The sequence below is a fragment of the Mustelus asterias genome, chromosome 11, assembly GCF_964213995.1.
Source record: "Mustelus asterias chromosome 11, sMusAst1.hap1.1, whole genome shotgun sequence".
Lineage (NCBI taxonomy): Eukaryota > Metazoa > Chordata > Chondrichthyes > Carcharhiniformes > Triakidae > Mustelus > Mustelus asterias.
The window spans coordinates 25,181,196-25,200,801 of NC_135811.1; the positions used below are offsets into that span (position 1 = coordinate 25,181,196).

Sequence of the window (19,606 nt, forward strand, 5' to 3'; positions counted from 1 at the left end):
TTCAAAACAAGCCTGCCTTCCAAAGCAGAAACATGTGACAACAGCTGGTCAAACTCAATTGCACTGGTTTAAAAATAACACATATCTTTAGGCATGCCATTACTTATGGATGAGACAAGCTTTCTTTTTACAAGAATGGGGTTGTCGCGCCAAGTAACGTTCCTTGAGTCACTGACTCAGTGGTGTATCAATGTTAGGACTGGTTCTGTGACTTGGGTGAGGGGACCTGAGATCTGGTCAGGGTGGAATGGGGCACATTGTCCAACAGTATTTCATGTAAAGTATCCTGATCTTAGTAAACTGACACAGGGCGTCTCAGGACTCTGCAGTTGGAGTTCTCTGAACAATTGGTGGGTCCTGGGATCTGGGTGGATTGAGAGAGTTTCTGTGATTGGGGTGCCTGTGAATGCGAAGAGGGTGGACTGGGACCATAGGGTGGAGGTTGGCATTGGGAGTGGCGCTGGCATTCAGCAGCACTGAGGAGGAAGAGTTTGCCAGTATTGAGGATGGCTGACCTCACATTATTGAATTGAGAGGAGAGTGTAAGGGATAGATTTTTCAGTCCCACCTGCCGTGGGAATCATTGGGGGGGGGGTGGGCACTGGTCCGTTGACCTCAGATGGGAATTTCCGGTCTTGGAGCGACGAAACTGGAAAATGCCACCCTAAAGAGTCTTGTGGATGGAAGCCCAGAGTTGAACAGAGAAGCTGGCACAGGAAATAATGGGCGGGATCTTCTGGCCTCCCTACAGCATCTTTCTCACGATGGGATGTGGCGTGCCATTGGCCAGAGGTGGATCTTCTGTTCCTGCCACCGGCAATGAGATTTCCATTGGTTCCACCCCACACCGCCAGGAAACCCATGGCAGGGGTGCGCCACGTCCAGATGGGAAGATTCCACCAGCATGAACAGTCGGAAAGTTCCGGCCAATGTTTGTGTATAGGAAGTGTGCATCATGTGCAAGACCATTAATAATACCTACTGTAGTTTGTTCATAGCAAAGCCTTTGTCCACCAATAATAGTTTATTTTATTGATATCTGTGTGTACTCTTTGTAGATATATGCTTCCCTTTTGAAATTTTGTTGTTTTTGTGAGATACGTACCTCCTTGATCTCCGTATCATTCTCTGCCACTGCTTCTTATTATGTTTCTATTTGTGACTTGATTTTTCATTCAGTTTTAGCAAGGTTCTCTAACTTTGTGGCCTGATTCCTGTCCCTAAGGTATTCTTGCATCTTCCTGATGTTTTTCTCTCCATCTGCTGATGCACTGCCCTCTGAGACTTTTTGCCTGTGTCCCTGAAGTCGTTCAGTCTGTACCCTGCCTGCTCTGTACTCTGCTGATCAGTTTATCTTGCACTGTAATCACTTTCTGTCTATGTCCCCAAGTGTCTCTTTTTCTCTGTGCTGCAATTGATCTTTCTGTTTGTGGATATCTTAGAGCACCAGTTCTCTCTCTTTTTGTGCCCACCTTGCTCACTGGGGTGGCAAGGTGGCACAGTGGTTAGCACTGCTGTCTCACAGTGCCAGGGACTAGGGTTCGATTCCAGTCTTGGGTGACTGTGTGGAGTTTGCACGTTCTCCCTGTGTGAGTGTGGGGTTCCTCAGGGTTCTCTGATTTCCTCCTACAGTCCAAAGATGCACAGGTTAGGTGGATTGGCCATGCTAAGTTGTTCCTTAGTGTTCTAAAATGCACAGGTTAGGGGGATTTGCGGGGTAAATATATGGGGTTACATGAATAGGGCCTGGTTGGGATGCTCCATTGTAGAGTCAGTGTGGATTCGATGAACTGAATGGCCTCCTTCTGCACTGATTCTAATACTTTCCATCCATCAAAAACCCTTGCATCTCTTGACTTTCTCTATGCTCCATCTTTATCTTTTCTCCAATCTTTCTCTCTCAATGAACCCAATCTCTCCGTAATCCTTCCTCTTCGTTCCCACCTCTCTTCTGTCACTTTCTCTCTACCTCTATCTGTCTCTGTTTTCTGCCTCTGTGATGGCAATCTCTCCACTGCTGATTGGCAGGATAAACAATTCCAATCTTGTTCACAGGCCACCCAACTATATCAGGGGAACTTATCATATAATGTTACCTCACCGAACCAAAAAGGCGTGCATGAAATTTGGAGAAGCGTATACTAATTTTAAAATATAATGAACATGAATTAGTTAATGGAGTAGATGAAGCTTTTCAGTTGTTTTCAGAATTTTCATCCTCCAGAGCACCTGATCAATAATATAAAGGCAAAGTTTAATGCTAGCTTTCTAGAATCTTGTCTCGGTTACATACAGTATTACGTACATATTCATTCGTGGGATGTGGGCATTGCTGGCTGGGCCAGCATTTAGTACCCAACTCTGAGGTGCAATTAAGAGTCAACCGCATTGCTGTGGGTCTGGAGAAACATGTAGGCCAGACCAGGTAAGGGCGGCAGATTTCCTTCTCTGAAGGACATTAGTGAACCAGATGGGTTTTTACAACAATCGGCAATCTTTTCAAGGTCATTGTTAGGCTTTTTAATTCCAGTTTGTTATTGAATTCAAATTTCACCATCTGTCATGGTGGGATTTGAACCCAGATCCTCAGAGCACTACCCTGGACCTCTGGATTTCTAGTCCAGTTTCAATAGCATTACGCCACCAATGTCTTTCTTTCTGTTGTTGTTAACTTTTGAATATCCCTCATGTCCCTAGACTGGAAATTGTTGTGTTTGCTCCAAGGTGCCGTTTGCTAAATGTTTGTTATTGGATTCTAAATGTTAGTGAATATTACTGGAGGAAGAGTGAACATGACTTCGAGATAAACAGTTTGACCATTTGTCTTTCAGCGCCTATACAAAGCTGCAGGAGAAGATGCCCGACATCATTACACTCCAGTTGTTGGCTCACCTGATTACATTCTGGCCAGAATTAATTCAGCAAATCTCAGTGAGGTAACAACACCTCTTCAGCACTGTACTGGACTGATTCTCTTTAAATTCCAGTTTTAGAAATACAAATACATAACCAATGTTAAATTCTTATTCCGTACTTATCTGCAGGTGAGGTATAAGCAGTCATGGCTCAACCAACAGGCTCTTGGATACAAACTGACACTTGAAGCCATTCCCTTCCAGAGTGCCAAAGCTTCCAGGCAAATAGCAAGTGATGTAAGTGGAAACCTCGTTAGGATTGGCGGTGGCAGAGACCCTAAACTCTTTTAAAAAGTGCCCTGGATCTGTACCTTATGTGTTGTAAGCTACAGGACAATGGGCCGGGTGCAGGAAGGTGGGATTAGAAAGGACACCTGGGTATCCTTGGGCTGGCATGGACAAGATAGGCTGAATAGCCTCCTTCTGTGCTGTAACTTTTCTATGGTTCTATTCTCATGTGTAAAGTATTTTTATAATTTGCATTTGTGACCAGTTACAATCAAGAAACAGCCGGGGCAGACTTTCAGATTGCCCGTTGCACGGGCATGATGCCAGCAGTGTACCCATGGTGCCCATCCAATGTGGTATTCAGGAGGTCCAAGCTACTTTCATGCTCAGGCTTAACATTTTCAGTGAGCCACACAGCAAGCTCTTTGCTATGGCTTGCTTGTCTGTAATGGAGCAAAATCAACTGGTATTGCATGGAGGGACTAGCAGGTAAGGGCATTTTCAGAGTGCAGGGAGAGCTAAAATGGGCCGAAAGTTTCTTTGGCAGGGTTTGGGGGGAGTTACAAGAGTATTCCTGCTCCTCATCGTCTTGCAAAAAACTCTTTTAAAAACAAGATATATATAAAGAACAAAGCAGCACAGGAACAGGCCCTTCGGCCCTCCAAGCCTGCGCCGCTCCTGTGCCCAACTAGACCATTCGTTTGTATCCCTCTATTCCCAGTCTGTTCATGTGGTTATCTAGATAAGTCTTAAACGATCCCAGCGTGTCCACCTCAATCACCTTGCTTGGGAGTGCATTCCAGGCCCCCACCACCCTCTGTGTAAAATACGTCCCCCCGACATCTGTGTTGAACCTTGCCCCCCCCCTCACCTTGAACCCGTGACCCCTTGTGTTCGTCACCTCCGACCTGGGAAAAAGCTTCCCACTGTTCACCCTATCTATTCCCTTCATAATTTTATACACCTCTATTAGGTCGCCCCTCATCCTCCGTCTTTCCAGGGAGAACAACCCCAGTTTACCCAATCTCTCCTCATAGCTAAGACCCTCCATACCATGCAACATCCTGGTAAACCTTTTCTGTACTCTCTCCAAAGCCTCCATGTCCTTCTGGTAGTGTGGCGACCAGAACTGGACGCAGTATTCCAAATGTGGCCTAACCAACGTTCTATACAGCTGCAACATCATATGCCAACTTTTATATTCTATGCCCCGTCCAATAAAGGCAAGCATGCCATATGCCTTCTTGACCACCCTCTCTACCTGTGCTGCCACCTTTAAGGATCTGTGGACTTGTACACCCAGGTCCCTCTGTGTATCTATACTCCTGATGGTTCTGCCATTTATTGTATAGCTCCCCCTTACATTAGATCTACCGAAATGCATCACTTCGCATTTATCTGGATTAAATTCCATCTGCCATTTCTCTGCCCAATGTCCAGCTTATCTATATCCTGCTGTATTCCCTGACAACATTCATCACTATCTGCAACTCCAGCAATCTTTGTGTCGTCTGCAAACTTACTGATCACACCAGCTACACCTTCCTCCAAATCATTTATATATATATATATCACAAACGGCAGAGGTCCCAGTACAGAGCCCTGCGGAACACCACTAGTCATGATGTGGAGATGCCGGCGTTGGACTGGGGTGAACACAGTAAGAAGTCTCACAACACCAGGTTAAAGTCCAACAGGTTTATTTGGTAGCAAATACCATAAGCTTTCGGAGCACTGCTCCTTCGTCAGATGGAGTGGAAATCTGCTCTCAAACAGTGCAAACAGACAGAATCAAGTTGCAGAATACTGATTAGAATGCGAATCCTACAGCCAGCCAGGTCTTAAATGTACAGACAATGTGGGTGGAGGGAACATTAAACACAGGTTAAAGAGATCTGTATTGTCTCCAGACAGAACAGCTAGTGAAATTCTGCAAGTCCAGGAGGCAAGCTGTGGGGGTTACTGATAATGTGACATAAATCCAACATCCCGGTTTAGGCCGTCCTCATGTGTGCGGAACTTGGCTATCAGTTTCTGCTCAGCGACTCTGCGCTGTCGTGTGTTGTGAAGGCCGCCTTGGAGAACGCTGACCTGAAGATCAGAGGCTGAATGCCCGTGACTGTTGAAGTGCTCCCCCACAGGAAGAGAACAGTCTTGCCTGGTGATTGTCGAGCGGTGTTCATTCATCCGTTGTAGCGTCTGCATGGTTTCCCCAATGTACCATGCCTCGGGACATCCTTTCCTGCAGCGTATCAGGTAGACAACGTTGGCCGAGTTGCAAGAGTAGGTACCGTGTACCTGGTAGATGGTGTTCTCACGTGAGATGGTCTCACGGATGCCATCATCTCACGTGAGAACACCATCTACCAGGTACACGGTACCTACTCTTGCAACTCGGCCAACGTTGTCTATCTGATACGCTGCAGGAAAGGATGTCCCGAGGCATGGTACATTGGGGAAACCATGCAGACGCTACAACGGATGAATGAACACCGCTCAACAATCACCAGGCAAGACTGTTCTCTTCCTGTGGGGGAGCACTTCAGCAGTCACGGGCATTCAGCCTTGGATCTTCAGGTAAGCGTTCTCCAAGGCGGCCTTCACAACACACAACAGCGCAGAGTCGCTGAGCAGAAACTGATAGCCAAGTTCCGCACACATGAGGACGGCCTAAACCGGGATGTTGGATTTATGTCACATTATCAGTAACCCCCACAGCTTGCCTCCTGGACTTGCAGAATTTCACTAGCTGTTCTGTCTGGAGACAATACAGATCTCTTTAACCTGTGTTTAATGTTCCCTCCACCCACATTGTCTGTACATTTAAGACCTGGCTGGCTGTAGGATTCGCACTCTAATCAGTATTCTGCAACTTGATTCTGTCTGTTTGCACTGTTTGAGAGCAGATTTCCACTCCATCTGACAAAGGAGCAGTGCTCCGAAAGCTTATGGTATTTGCTACCAAATAAACCTGTTGGACTTTAACCTGGTGTTGTGAGACTTCTTACTGTGAACACCACTAGTCACAGACCTCCAACTGGAAAAAGACCCCTCCACTGTTACCCTCTGTCTTCTAAGGCTAAGCCAGTTTTCCACCCATCTAGCTAGCTCACCTTTTATCCCGTGAGATTTAACCTTTTGCACCAGCCTGCCATGAGGGACCTTGTCAAACGCTTTACTAAAATCCATATAGACGACATCCACGGCCCTTCCCTCGTCAATCAAGTGACCTTTTGGCAGAGGTCTGTTGTGGTTCCTTCAAAGTTTGAAAAACAAAAGTGACTAGCCTGTGTTATTAACACCTTGCCCATTCCTCCTTGATACTTTCGAGTTGGGTTCCGCAACAGACCCACCACCTTAATTTACAGATCTGAATTGCCTGATCCTGCCAGGAGTGATGAGTGCTCGCTTAAATGCCTGCCTCTGTGTTCATCTGGGGCAAATGTTTGCGCAAGGTTCCCACCAGATTTTCAACTGCTGCAAGCCCATTTTTCAGGCAAGAGATGGGTTACCAGCAGTTAGAACTCTCCCTTCACTAATGTCCCCATCGAACTGGAGCAAAATGTTTCAATAGGTTAACACCTAATATTCTCAAAACAGATTCGATGAAAAATGGAAATGTTGCTTTTTTCACAATTACACGACAATAGACAATATTATGTCTGACAATCCATTTTTATCATAACATCCGCCATAGTTATCCTGTAATGATTTGAATATTTCATCGAATCCCTACAGTGCTGAAAGAGACCATTCGGCCCATTGGGTTTGCTCCGATCAAAGTCCCACCCAGACTCTATCCCTGTAACCCCATGTATTTACCCTACTAGTCTAACGGTCACTTAAGGGACAATTTAGCATGGCCAATCTACCTAACCCACACATCTTTGGACTGTGGGAGGAAACCGGAGCACCCGGTGGAAACCCACGCAGATACGAGGAGAATGTGCAAATTCCACACAGGCAGTGACCTAAGTCGGGAACTGAACCCTTTTCCCTGGTGCTGTGAGGCAGCAGTGCTAACCACTGTGCCACCGTGCCGCCCCCATTTATTGTAATAATTTTGTGCGTGAGGTTGTGGTGTAAATATCAGCAGCATTGCCACAGATAAGCATTTGGGCTGGGATTGGTGATTATTGACAAAGGAATGGTGCCCAGTGAGCTACTTGCATCTGTCCACAGAATCTTTCTGGATTTTTGTAATGAAACTTTCCTTGATTGCAGCACCCTTTATCCGATATTTGGGATTTGTGTGACTATAATCTGCTGGTGATAATTCAGTCACATTTTGTGTGACAAGAATTGAACTATCCAATAACGTGGATTAAGCAGTATAACTAATCCAGCAAAGTGGAAATGTACTGCTTAAAACATTTGAATTATCAGATAAAATGAATGGATTAAGAGGAGATTGTTGGATGGAATTAAGTAGAGTAGAATCTTATTCATCAGTTGTGCTCCTTGGATGTAGGATTAACTCCTCTTCTTGCCTTTTTATGAGGGAATTCTGCCATATACTGATGTGTTGGCAAGGCACGTTGTCAATAATGGCTGACCAGGAATCTCTCCCATGCTTATGGGCATATTGTAAGAGTGGATTGACCATCAATTTTCTTGGCCATGTCCTTAATGCTTACTCTGAGGGCAACAAGTCTTAGGGTGGGACTCGAACCCAGAGCTTCTGGCTCAGAGGCAGGGGCACTACCCACTGAGCCACAAGACTTCCAAAATAGGTTCACCTTCCTGATAATAAAGATAGCTGTTCATTGTTGCAGTAAACTAATGCATAAAATAAAATCGTTGATTTCTACTTATTTTAAGCTATGGTAAAGCCAAAGTAATTAGTCGATTAAAGAAAGGCTTAAAATCCAACCTTAGATACAACAAGTGCTGTCTTTCCCACTCGTAGTCATGCAAGATGTGAATCTTTCAATGATGATATCCATTTCTCTTTCAGTACCAATACAAGAATGCCTTTGTAAAGGAGAAGGGGAAACATATTGGTGCTCGAAGCATTTTGGATGATCCCAAGATGCTGCACTGCATGCAAGTTGGCAAGTTACAGAGTGAAAAGCTGTATAAGAAAGAGTCGCAAGACAGCAGAACGCAGTTCCACTTATCATTGGACATGGTGAATCTGGTGCATGCTCGGAATGCCCAGGCTTTGGCCAGTGACTTGGGTTACAAGAAGTTGATTCATGCCTACACAGTTCTACCATATGACATGAAGATACAATTGGCAAAAAAAGCCTACAATCAGCAGAGCGAGGTAAATCAACAAATCGATGTTTGCATTTTAAATCGCCACATTTGGTAGGTCTCATTGGGGGTGAAGGAGGGGGAGGATGGCGGGGAAGGGTTGGGGCGACAGGGGAGGGTTGGTGGATGGAGCAAAAAGTTGGTCGACTTCCATGGAAAATAAAATTGGCTGAGGTGTAATTTGTTGTCAATTTGTTTTGAGCAATTCCACCCCTTACCTGATCTTTTGTTTTATTCATTCATGGGAAATGGGCATCGCTGGCTGGCCAGCATTTCTTGCCCATCCCTAGTTGCCCTTGAACTGAGTGGCTTGAGAGACCATTTCAGAGGGCAGTTGAGAGTTAACCACATCGCTATGAATCTGAAGTCACATGTAGGATTGACCAGATAAGGATGGCAGATTTCTTTCCCTAAAGGACATTAAGGTTTTTCTAACAATTGACAATGGTTTCATGGTCATCAATTGATTCTTAATTCTAGATTTTTTTTTAATTGAATTCAAATTCCACCATCTGACATGGCGGCATTTGAATCCAGGTCCCCAGAACATTAGCTGAGTTTCTAGATTAGTGATAATACCACAAAGCCATCACCTCCCCTAAAGAGGTGGGATCTGGGTTGCTGTTAGTGGGGGAGAGAGTATGTTTTTCTGAAAAAGCAGTTTATTTTGACAGTTTTACTCTTCGATGTACTGTCCATCTTCCTGTAGCCAGGGGTGGGAAAATTTGTGGGGAGCACTCTCTGCCAGTCTCTGGAGTTTCTGCTAGACGTGACGGCAAATACTGAATTACAGGTGAATACATTGAAAGGTGATGCCAATAACTGGAGTCAACTGCACTAAGCAAAGCAAGAAGCTTAACAACAAAACTTAAAATAAAAATTTAACCAGCGCCCCTAGAACATTGCGCTTAGTTAGGTGTTCCAAGGCAATTAGGTGGGGTCAGAAATAGAGTCAGGATCTTGCCTGAGCCAGAGCACTGAGACAGCAAGCTTAAAGGCTGCCACATCATCACGTCAGTAGGTTGTTCCTGTCTGATTAGAAAAGCCTGAGCCAGTCATGCCGTTAAATGTCAGGAGGAGACTTCCCATTTATCAGTCCAAGCCTGAACGTTGTCCAGTTTCTGATGCACAGGAACAAGGACTCTTTCAGTATCTGAGGAGTTGCCAGTGTTGCTGAACATTCTGTAATCATCAGCAAACATCCCCACTTCTGACCTTATGAAAATGGGAAGGTCATTGATGAAGCAGCTGGAGATGGTTGGGCCTAGGGACACTACCTTGAGGACCTCCTGCAATGATGTCCCAGCACTGATTACACATGGGATCTGGAACAAAGAGACATAGTGTGCTTAATGTCTTGTTTTAATTTCACACTTTTTCACATTCTCATGAGTATTCTTTAAATAATGTATTTGAATTATGATTCCCAATCTGCATAAATCTTATTTAAATATGTACATTAGTAATCCTGTTCTTTTTGGCCCTGACTTGTTTCTTGTGCTGTTTATATTTCAGACTTGACCAAAACTTAAGACATATTTTGATCTTGCTTCCATACAGGTGCAATACAAGTCTGATCTAAACTTCCTGAGAGGTGTTGCATGGATGGCACAGGGTTCCCCACAGATTGAGACAATGAAGAAAGCTGGTGAACTTATCAGTGAGGTAAATGTTTTTAATCAGTCAGGCCATGAATGATTTTTCCAAAATGACTTTATCCAAGACAGTAGCCATGACATTCTGGTTGCTTACAGCCTGATTTCAGCAAGGTCTGGGACAGACAAGAGCAGGAGATTTGTTCAGGAACTGTTTTGCAGGCAGCCCTCCCCATTGATTGCCATCACTTCGGAGATCTTCCCTGCAAATTAAGGGTCTCTCGTCTGCTTGTGTAATATTTTATTTATTTATCTATAGTGTATTTAAAGAGATATAAAAGCAAAGTACTGTGGATGCTGGAAATCTGAAATTTCAAGAGTTGTTTGGTAGTACAGAACTTGATCACTGTTGGAAAATTAGAGTCCACTTGTCAACCAATCACCATCCTTTTCTCATTCAGTATAAAGTTGTTGTTTCCCTTGACGTTGGTATTCTTTCCATTGTCCTGATGAGTGCAAGATGGAAAACTTGACAAAATGTATTTTTTCAGCAATACGGTGTATTTAATTTCATTTTCAATTTCTCTGTTCTACAGAAAAAATACAGACAGCACCCTGATACTTTGAAGTTTACAAGTGTGATCGACTCTGCAGATATCATGCATGCTAAGAAAAGTTATCTGCAATGCAGCGATGTATGTTAAGGGTGAACTTTCAAGTATCCTTTCATGTGTCAATTGTGTATTAGCGCTACACCCAGATATCCACTCCAATCAAAATAATATTTCTGCATCAAAATAAGGAAATGTTATCTGATGGAAATATGCTAAGTAATTTAGAGAACATGTTGTCCATCTCCTTTTCATTTGACTGTCGCATTGAAAACAGGTAGAACTCTACGGTAAATTTGTCGTGCTCACTGACTTAACCTATAAGAGTGAGGAAGCAGGATTGAGACGGTAACAGAGGAAGCATGCATTGTCAGATTCAGTGCTGCCAGTGGCTTAGCAATAAGCATCCATTCAATGGTTCTGTCCTCAAAGAGTCATATGAAAAATCACAAGCCAATAAATAAAAATTTCTTTCTCTCTCATGGCACAAGTCCAAACTCAGCTGTGCTGCATAGTGTTGTGGTAATGACTGAAGTAATCAGGCAATATGTCTGATGTTCATCTTAGATTAGAGGTACATTGCATTGTGCTATTCCTCTCAGTTCTGATGGAATTTGGTCCTTTATGTTTACGTCTAGCCTTTGGCTTCCCAAAGGCTTATTCTGTTATTTCAGGCTACCTAGGTACTGTGCATGTCAATTTAGGATTAAATTGAACGTATCTGTCAATGTCGGATGTGGGGCCCTGTGTAATAGTTAAATAGTTGCAAGAAGGAATAATCTATCGCTGTGGCTAGTCACTATTTTATAATTACAGTATGGATTATAGACTTAGTCATTGGAATAATTTATGTTGGTCCAATAGGTTATAGACTAGCTATCGATGACTGCTTGGTGCTCTTCGGGAATGCTTTGATACTTGTATTGTCCCTAGGATTCTACCCCTGTCAATTCTAGTTAAAGTGGTGATCAACCATCTGCAACATAGATTAAAAACGTTCCTAAAATCTTAAACCTTGAGTAGTTACCAGTCACGAGATAATTTAGTTATTAAGCTACAACCAGTTCCAGCTGAGTATTGCTTCTGTTATATCGAGGCACTATTGGTTGTTCCTCGCACTTTTAGGCAAAAGAACAACCAAATTGCCTGAAACTAACACTGTTGAGGTTTATTGAAATAACATAAAATTTAATGAGAAGGAATGGCCGCTGGAGTCCCTTTCTTAGCTGGGGTCCATTGTCTGAAGGGATTGTGTTCAACAGCTCAGTCTGCACCAAATTGAATAAACAAATTGGGCTGGATTTTACGGCCGCGCTTGCCCTGAAACCGGAAAATTCCACCCAAGGTCGACTGACCTTTCCACGATCCGCTCCTCGCCCACCACGATTCCCGTGGCGGGCGGAACGGGAAAATTCGCCCCATTATGTCTGGATACCTGTGAGTTGTTCACTGGGTATTCACACTCATTTCAGCTGAATGCCCAGGTGGGCTACTTCCAGTCAGCAAAACTCCTTTCCAATTACTTTGTCATGTGCAAAGCGAAGTTGTGCAAATGTTCAGCCATTTTAAGAACTGCTGTTTATGTCATTTAAAAATGCTCTTCATAGAATCCCTACAGTGCAGCAGGAGGCCATTTGGCCCAATGAGCCTGCACCGACCACAATCCCACCCAGACCCTATTCCCGTAACCCTCATTTACCCTGCTAATCCTCCTGACACTAGGGTCAATCTATCGTGGCCAATCAACCTAACCCGCACACCTTTGGACTGTGGGAGGAAACCGGAGCACCCAGAGGAAACCCACGCAGACACAGGGAGAACATGCAGACTCCGCACAGACAGTGACCTGAGGCTGGAATTGAACCCAGGTTCCTGACGCTGTGAGGCTTCATCGCTAACCACTGTGCCACCGTGCCGCCCTTTTGTCAATCTTTTTAAAATTTATCCTGTGGTGTTGGCCCACTCAATAAATAAAAGTAATTTTTGATATAAAGAAAGGTTTTATAACATAAGGCTAAATCATTTGAAACATTTCACCTCTAGGAGAGTGAATATTTACTACGAACATGCAGCATTATAATAGACAACTTTGTTCTAGCTTCAAGGTGCAGTCACTGCTGTCTAAAAATAATCAGTGGAAAGTAAGAATATTGAATTTTCAGTTACTGGTATCTCATATTGCTCAAGAAAAATCAACAAAAGCTGCTATAATTTTACAGTATGCAGCTTGGGGAATTTGTTTAATATCTATTTAATTGTTTTTTTTATTAAGTACAAATCTGTTTGCTTTCATCTTTCTCACTCCAATGAGCTGATGGCAACTGCACTTCTTAATAGGAAAATGCAATATAGAAAATCGCAAGTTCAAAAAGAGATCTAATGTTATGATACATTCCTTTTGCAGAGGTTGTACAGATCTAGAGACACACAGTCTATGCATCGATGTACAATACCACCCGATCATCCTGATTTCAAGCGAGCAAGAATTAATGCCTACAACATCAGTGATGTGAGTTGTTGGATTAACTATTGACCGATCATAGCCATTTATTCTGATCTATTTAGTATCTTTTTATGATGCATTACATCTTAGCTGACAGCAACACCCGACTCTCCCAAATGCCAACACCTGGATATGGAGTGAGCCGGTGCCTTGGTATTCGTGTTTCTGTCTCAGAATCAGAAGGTACAGGGTTTGAACCTGCTCCTCAAGTGCAAACGGGAGCAGTGTCTCACAATTGCAGGTTGACATCCGGCCATAGAGCCATGAAGCCACTATGACACAAGGAGGCCATTTGGCCAATCGTAAATGTGGTTTCTGTGACCGAAAGGGCTTGGGAATCACCCACCCCATCCCACTTCCTCGCTCTATTGGCCTTGGGTCATGGAAGACATACCCTTCTTTTGGCTTTATCAGTCGCTCATTAACTTGCAAATCTTCCTCCACTTCCCATGTTCTCCAGAGAAGATATGAGAACAATGCACCTGTACCCATATGTGGAAGGGCTGAATTAGCAAACTGAACAGCTGTCTTCTGATTAAAGAGCTGGTGTTCATTCAGCCATAGCCATATAGATACTGTGGAGCGTCAGCATGACATATGCTTCCTGCTGCTCCAGTAAACACCTTCCGTATGATATGCAAACTACTATCCAATTACCTCTACCATTTATTTTAGACAACAATCCCTTTTTAACAAGTCCTAGATGTGATTTGACATTGAGGTAGATAGTGAAATTTGTTGTTTTACTTTCTGCTGTTGATGTTTAATGGTAGTTTGCTGGATTCCAGTTCCTTCCACATAGGAATGTAGGGATGATTAGACTAGGGCTACCTATTGGGCACCCTCTGATATCCAATCCATGGGCCGGATTATATGCTGACGACAGGCTCTCCCAGACCATAGCATAAGTGTTGTGGACAAACTTGCCTTAACATGGCTGGCTCGCCCAGCTTCCACCCCCAGACAGTCCCCACCCTCGCTGGGGCCTTCCAACTCGGGTCTGGAAAAATCCCAGATTTGCTTGGGTCCCAGGTCATCCACGATTGCTCTTCCTCACAGACTTCCTGCAACACTGGCAGTGTCCACTGTTCCAGTTCACTGCTGGAAGGACAGAGCTGCTGGTCTGCACTTGCCTGGCAATTCTATGAGATGGAAGCGCGGTTATGTCGTTCAGTGCAGTGGGTATAGAGAGGCAGAACTGTGCAAGACAACCCACAACTGGCAAGTGGGGCTTGGGAAGAAGGCACACTCCTCTTTCACTGGTCCATATCTGGCCTGTTGGGCTGCACATTGGGTGCATACCATCTCTGCTGGTGCTTAGATTGGAGCAACGACAGGTTGGGGCCCATAAGTGGGCATTAATTGCCCTTTTTGGGGTCTTAATTGGGCCATAGGCAGGCAGCTCAATTGTGGCATGGCACTGTAATTTACGGTTCCACCTGCCTGATTTCCCACCCATGGGCAGCTCATTAAACCCATCCCCAGGTATTGGTGAAGGATCGTTACTGAATGGGAACCAATCGGGTAAGCAGGTCTAGAAATGAGATGGGAAAATAAACCGTGTCATTTTTATTATTACAGAAAGCTTACAAGACATCTTGGGAACAGACAAGAGCACTGGGTTATGACCTTAGATTGGATGCCATCCCCTTCCAGACTGCCAAAGCATCGAGGGAAATAGCCAGTGATGTAAGCACCAGTATTTTGCTGCAAAATCCCTCAGATTTTAGCTTCACTTTACATATATTTTAACTGTATTACATTAGATATGGATAATTAAAGGATTTGATTAATTAGACCTCAAACAATCTCTTCAATATCTATTCATAATGAAGTTTGTTGTTATTTTTAAGATTATATACAGAAATAATAAAAGTTACTTTGATTTTACAATACAGGACATTGTATTAATGTCACTGAATAAGTTAGATCTTGAATTTCCTTTCTATCAATAAATGCACAAAAAAACATCAGAAGCTATTTATATTTGCACATTATAGGCAGGGCAATCACTATCGTACGCAATTTATATAGATGTTTATGAAAATCCACTTTTGTGATTTGTAAATTGATGATGTATCATTCATCGGTGATACAAATTGTACGCAAGGCTTTAATAATGTTAGTCGTTTGTAAAATATGTTCAAGATAAACATTTTGCCTGTTCTCACAGTACAAATACAAGCAGGCATTTGTGAGAGAGAAGGGTCAGCAGATTGGCTTCCGCAGTGTTGACGATGACACGAGAATGAAGCACTTCCTGGCTGCTAGCCGACTTCAGAGTGCCAAGGAATACAAGAAGGAATTTGAAGAGGGTAAATCCAAGTACAAACTGCACATGGAGCAACCTGGTTTTATGCAAGCTAAAAAGAGCCAGGAGCAAGCCAGTAACATTAACTACAGGCAGTACCTACACCAATGGACATGTGACCCGGAGCAGCTAAATGTGAAGCATGCCAGACAAGCTTACAAACTACAAAGTGATGTGAGTACTAAGGCACCATCTTGATTTTACCGATCATAGAAACATAGAAGATAGGAGCAGGAGGAGGCCATTTGGCCCTTCGAGCCTGCTCCGCCATTTATTATGATCATTGGCTGATCATCCAACTCAATAGCCTAATCTTGCTTTTTCCCCACAACCTTCGATCCCATGCGCCCCACCATGTATTTGAATTTTAGCAGGCAATGTGAATGTTATCAAGGTTAGAATACACACCAGAGATGAACTGTGGTTCTCAAAAATGCATGTGGTGATATTGCAATCATATTCTTTTAGAATACATTTGCCACGTCATTGCACGTAGCAGCTAGAGGGATTCTTCTCCCCTTGGCATGCTCCTAAACAAAGCTGGGCCATTTGGAAAAAGTCAGTCAAGGCACCTTTCCACAATGAGGAATAGAAAGATTGGCTGGAATTTTCCAGCCTCTCACGACGACTGCATCTTCTGGTTCTGCCGATGTGAACGGCCATTAAATGGCTCACCTGTCCCGCCGTGGGTGAGGGAAGGAGGGGGCGGGAGCTGGAAAACTCCAGCCATTGCGATCAGCCAAAAGAGGCTGCCCTCGTTCGTAGGGCAGTACTTGCGGAGGAGACCTGGTATCAGGCTTGTATCCCTGCTTTCTTTTTCAGGGAATTCTCAGTGGTGCAGGCTAATCTAAACATAACTGGAAAATATGATTTCAGGATATGAAGAAATCATTTTGCGAATTTGGTATAAAAAAACAAAAAAGTTTCCTCGGTTGGTAAGCCGCGACTTTACAACAACATTTGATATTTGAGTAGGGTTTCTGTTCTGGCTTGGAGCAGAATGCTATTTAGATCCCTGGTTTGGAGAGGTGGGAGCCTGGAACAATGGAAAACTTCCATGGGGGAGTGGGATACAATTCGAGAAGGAATATGGATACAAAAACTTTTTGCCCCTCCTATCTTTCTCTCTACAATGTGTTTCTGGCATGGACCTGGATGCTTCTGAGTAATTCTTGTTATGCCAACAACAACCCAGTAATTTTAAGGAGTTAATATTTGGAAAATCTCAGCTTACATAAGTAAGGACATGTGTCTCTCTTTTAATATTTCATGCTGAGTTTTCCATTTCCTTTATCCTTCTGCTTCAATCACATTTCCCAGCTAGGATCTCTCTCTTTTAGATTCATCTGCACCACCACTATTTTCTAATTGAAATATTAGGGGTTGGATTTTACTGTGGACCTTCACACCCCGATGTCAGCACTGAATGGGAGTCCCAAATCTGCATTCATCAGATGCCAGACAGGTGGGGCTACTTTCTCGAGGAGGCCTCCTAATTGGTTGCTTTGAGGCTTGCCATCCAATTAAGAATGGTGGTTGGTCTCCCAATACTGCTGGTCCAATCAGAGAGCTGGCAGCTCTGAAGTCTCAGCAGCCCCGTGGGCAAATAGCATAGAATCCCTACAGTGCAGAAGGAGGCCATTTGGCCCATCAAGTCTGCATCGACCACAATCCCACCCAGGCCCTATCTTTGTAACCCACTTTTTTACCCTGCTAATTCCCTGACATTAAGTGGCAGTTTAGCATGGCCATTCAACCTAACCCACACACCTTTGGACTGTGGGATGAAACCGGAGCACCTGGAGGAAATCCATGCAGACACGGGGAGAATAGGCAAACTCCACAAGGACAGTCGCCTGAGGCCAGAATTGAACTCTGGTCCCTGGTGCTGTGAGGCAGCAGTGCTAATCACTGTGCCACCATCCCAGGCGCTGATGTGACCGATCAGGGGTTCAGAAGATGCCTCAACATGGAGGAGGCCTCAGAATGGTAACTCAAAATTAACATTCACAGAGGCAGGTACCTCAAATTGGTGGGAAAACCCCTTTGAGGCCATGTGGGACATCCTTCTCTGTACTCTGCCCCCTCTCTGGAGGTCTGGACCCTCTGGTTCTGATGGTTGCCTGGATTGCTGCTGTGGGGTAAATGCTGCTGAGTCCAAAAAATCATCCCTAATTGTGATCTTAATTCTGTGAAATCTGCATCCTGTCCCCAAACCACATCCTTGATGTTGGGAATGCACTGGGGAGACATCCTGATTCAGCGCAGTGCTATTTTACTGGGGTTCACCCCCCCCCCCCCACCACCAAGGCCAGGAAAATTCAGCCTCCTGACTAATCTCACCAGGAATAGATACAAAGTAGGATTCTATATTTCTGTAGATTCTAAATGTACATCATCTGATTGATCGACTGAGAAATAATTATAGCTGAGTATTCATATTTAAGCTCATGTGTAAAGCAGTATCAGCACATACATAGAAGATGTAGGAGCAGAAGTAGGCCATTCGGCCCATCCAGTCTGCTCCTCCATTCAATGAGATCATGATTGATCTCATATAATAATCCTCAACTCCAATTTCCCATTTTATCCCCATTACCCTTGATTCCCTTACTGATTAAAAATCTGTCTGTCTCAGCCTTGCACATACTTAATGATCCAGCCTCTACATCCGTCTGTAGTAAAGAATTCCACTACCCCCCTGAAAGAAGAAATTCCTCATCTGTCTTAAATGGGCGACCTTTTACTCTGAGATTATGCCTTCCATCCTAGACTCTCCCACAAGGGGAAACAACCTCTCAGTATCTACCCTGTCAAATCCCCTGACAATCATGTATATCTCAATAAGGTCGCCTCTCATTCTTCTAAACTCCAATGAGTACAGGTCCAACCTACTCGATCTCTGCTCATGAGAAAATCCCTCCATACCCAGGATCAACCTAGTGAACCTTCTCTGAACTGCCTCCAATGCCAGTATATCATTCCCTAGATAAAACAACACACTGTTAGTGTCGGAGTTCATTTTCCTGATGCTGATTTTTTTGCTAGTTTTAGGTTTTGAGGAAAGTGCATTAAATGTGGCTTTCAGGAATATTGGTGCTACACTGAGTATTTACTGAAATCATCGCTCCACAAAACACATTTCTCTAATCATTGCTTTGTTGCAGTAATTAACCCGCAGAAAATAAAAAGGCTTGTATATGGTTTAAAATACAGTCAGAGGAATGCCATGTAAATATGTTAAATATTTCTCTGCTGCTAGTGCAAGTGGTTTCAGGGCATTTATTTCTGGTGAGATTTGAATGGTTGCTAGGCTTAAGTTATCATGGACATCATTTCATTTTGGTTTCATTTGCTTAATGGGTGGGATTTTCCACTGCCATTCCCCCCGCTGGTGGTGGGATCTTCCAGTCTTGCTTCTGTCAATGGGATTTCCTGCTGTTTGCACTCTCCGCCGCCGGGGAATTCATGGTGGGGTTTGCCGTCTGTGGGACTGGAAGATCCCGCTGGCGGGAACGGCCGGAAAATTTCAGCCAGTTGATTTTTTTTTTGTTACGGGAATGCGGTTGAATCTTCAGTACCTGCTCATTCGCCGTATGCTTTTCCTCAGATTGAATACAAATCTGACCTGAACTGGATTCGAGGCATTGGCTGGACACCCCCGGGTTATCATAAAGTAGAAATGGTTAAGCGAGCAGCTGATATGGCGTACGCACAAGGGCTGGATCCCCAGGAAGCAGCCATTCGGTATGAACAACTGATGGTACGTACTTTAACCAGTATCGGTAATATACTTTACAATGTGATCGTGGACTAAACCCAACATGGGAGAATGTGACTTTAATTGTTGCATGCTATAAGTTAGTAAGTAATTGTTGACCACAGAGTATGCAAATATAATTACAATTCTCACCCTCGGTCTACAAATTTAATAGTATCACCACGACCACTGTCCCATCATGACATTAGCCGGGAATTTCCTTGGTGTTGGTCTTACTGTACTCTGGTAACTCTGCTAGGCATGTATTGCTGTGGATATCTAATCTCATAGTTCATGTATTTGAGAGGTGTATCTTTTTATTTTAGGAATTAAAGTGTAAAATGTGAGATAAGTGGATTTGAGAAATTGGGAACCACCCCTGAGATAATTAACATTCAAAGAATAATCCATTTTTATGCCGAAT

General features: G+C 43.8%; 1 protein-coding gene across 2 annotated transcripts in view; it reads left to right on the top strand.

The window, feature by feature from the left end:
* The window catches only part of nrap (nebulin-related anchoring protein), a 114,444-nt gene that overhangs the window by 88,694 nt on the left and 6,144 nt on the right, over positions 1 to 19,606 (top strand). For both annotated transcript variants that reach the window (XM_078223276.1, XM_078223277.1), the window contains 9 exons: positions 2,832 to 2,936; positions 3,045 to 3,152; positions 8,101 to 8,412; positions 9,963 to 10,067; positions 10,594 to 10,692; positions 13,013 to 13,117; positions 14,693 to 14,800; positions 15,285 to 15,596; positions 19,033 to 19,185. In XM_078223276.1, the coding sequence (XP_078079402.1) occupies positions 2,832 to 2,936; positions 3,045 to 3,152; positions 8,101 to 8,412; positions 9,963 to 10,067; positions 10,594 to 10,692; positions 13,013 to 13,117; positions 14,693 to 14,800; positions 15,285 to 15,596; positions 19,033 to 19,185 (1,407 nt within the window). The remainder of the gene's footprint in view (positions 1 to 2,831; positions 2,937 to 3,044; positions 3,153 to 8,100; positions 8,413 to 9,962; positions 10,068 to 10,593; positions 10,693 to 13,012; positions 13,118 to 14,692; positions 14,801 to 15,284; positions 15,597 to 19,032; positions 19,186 to 19,606) is intronic.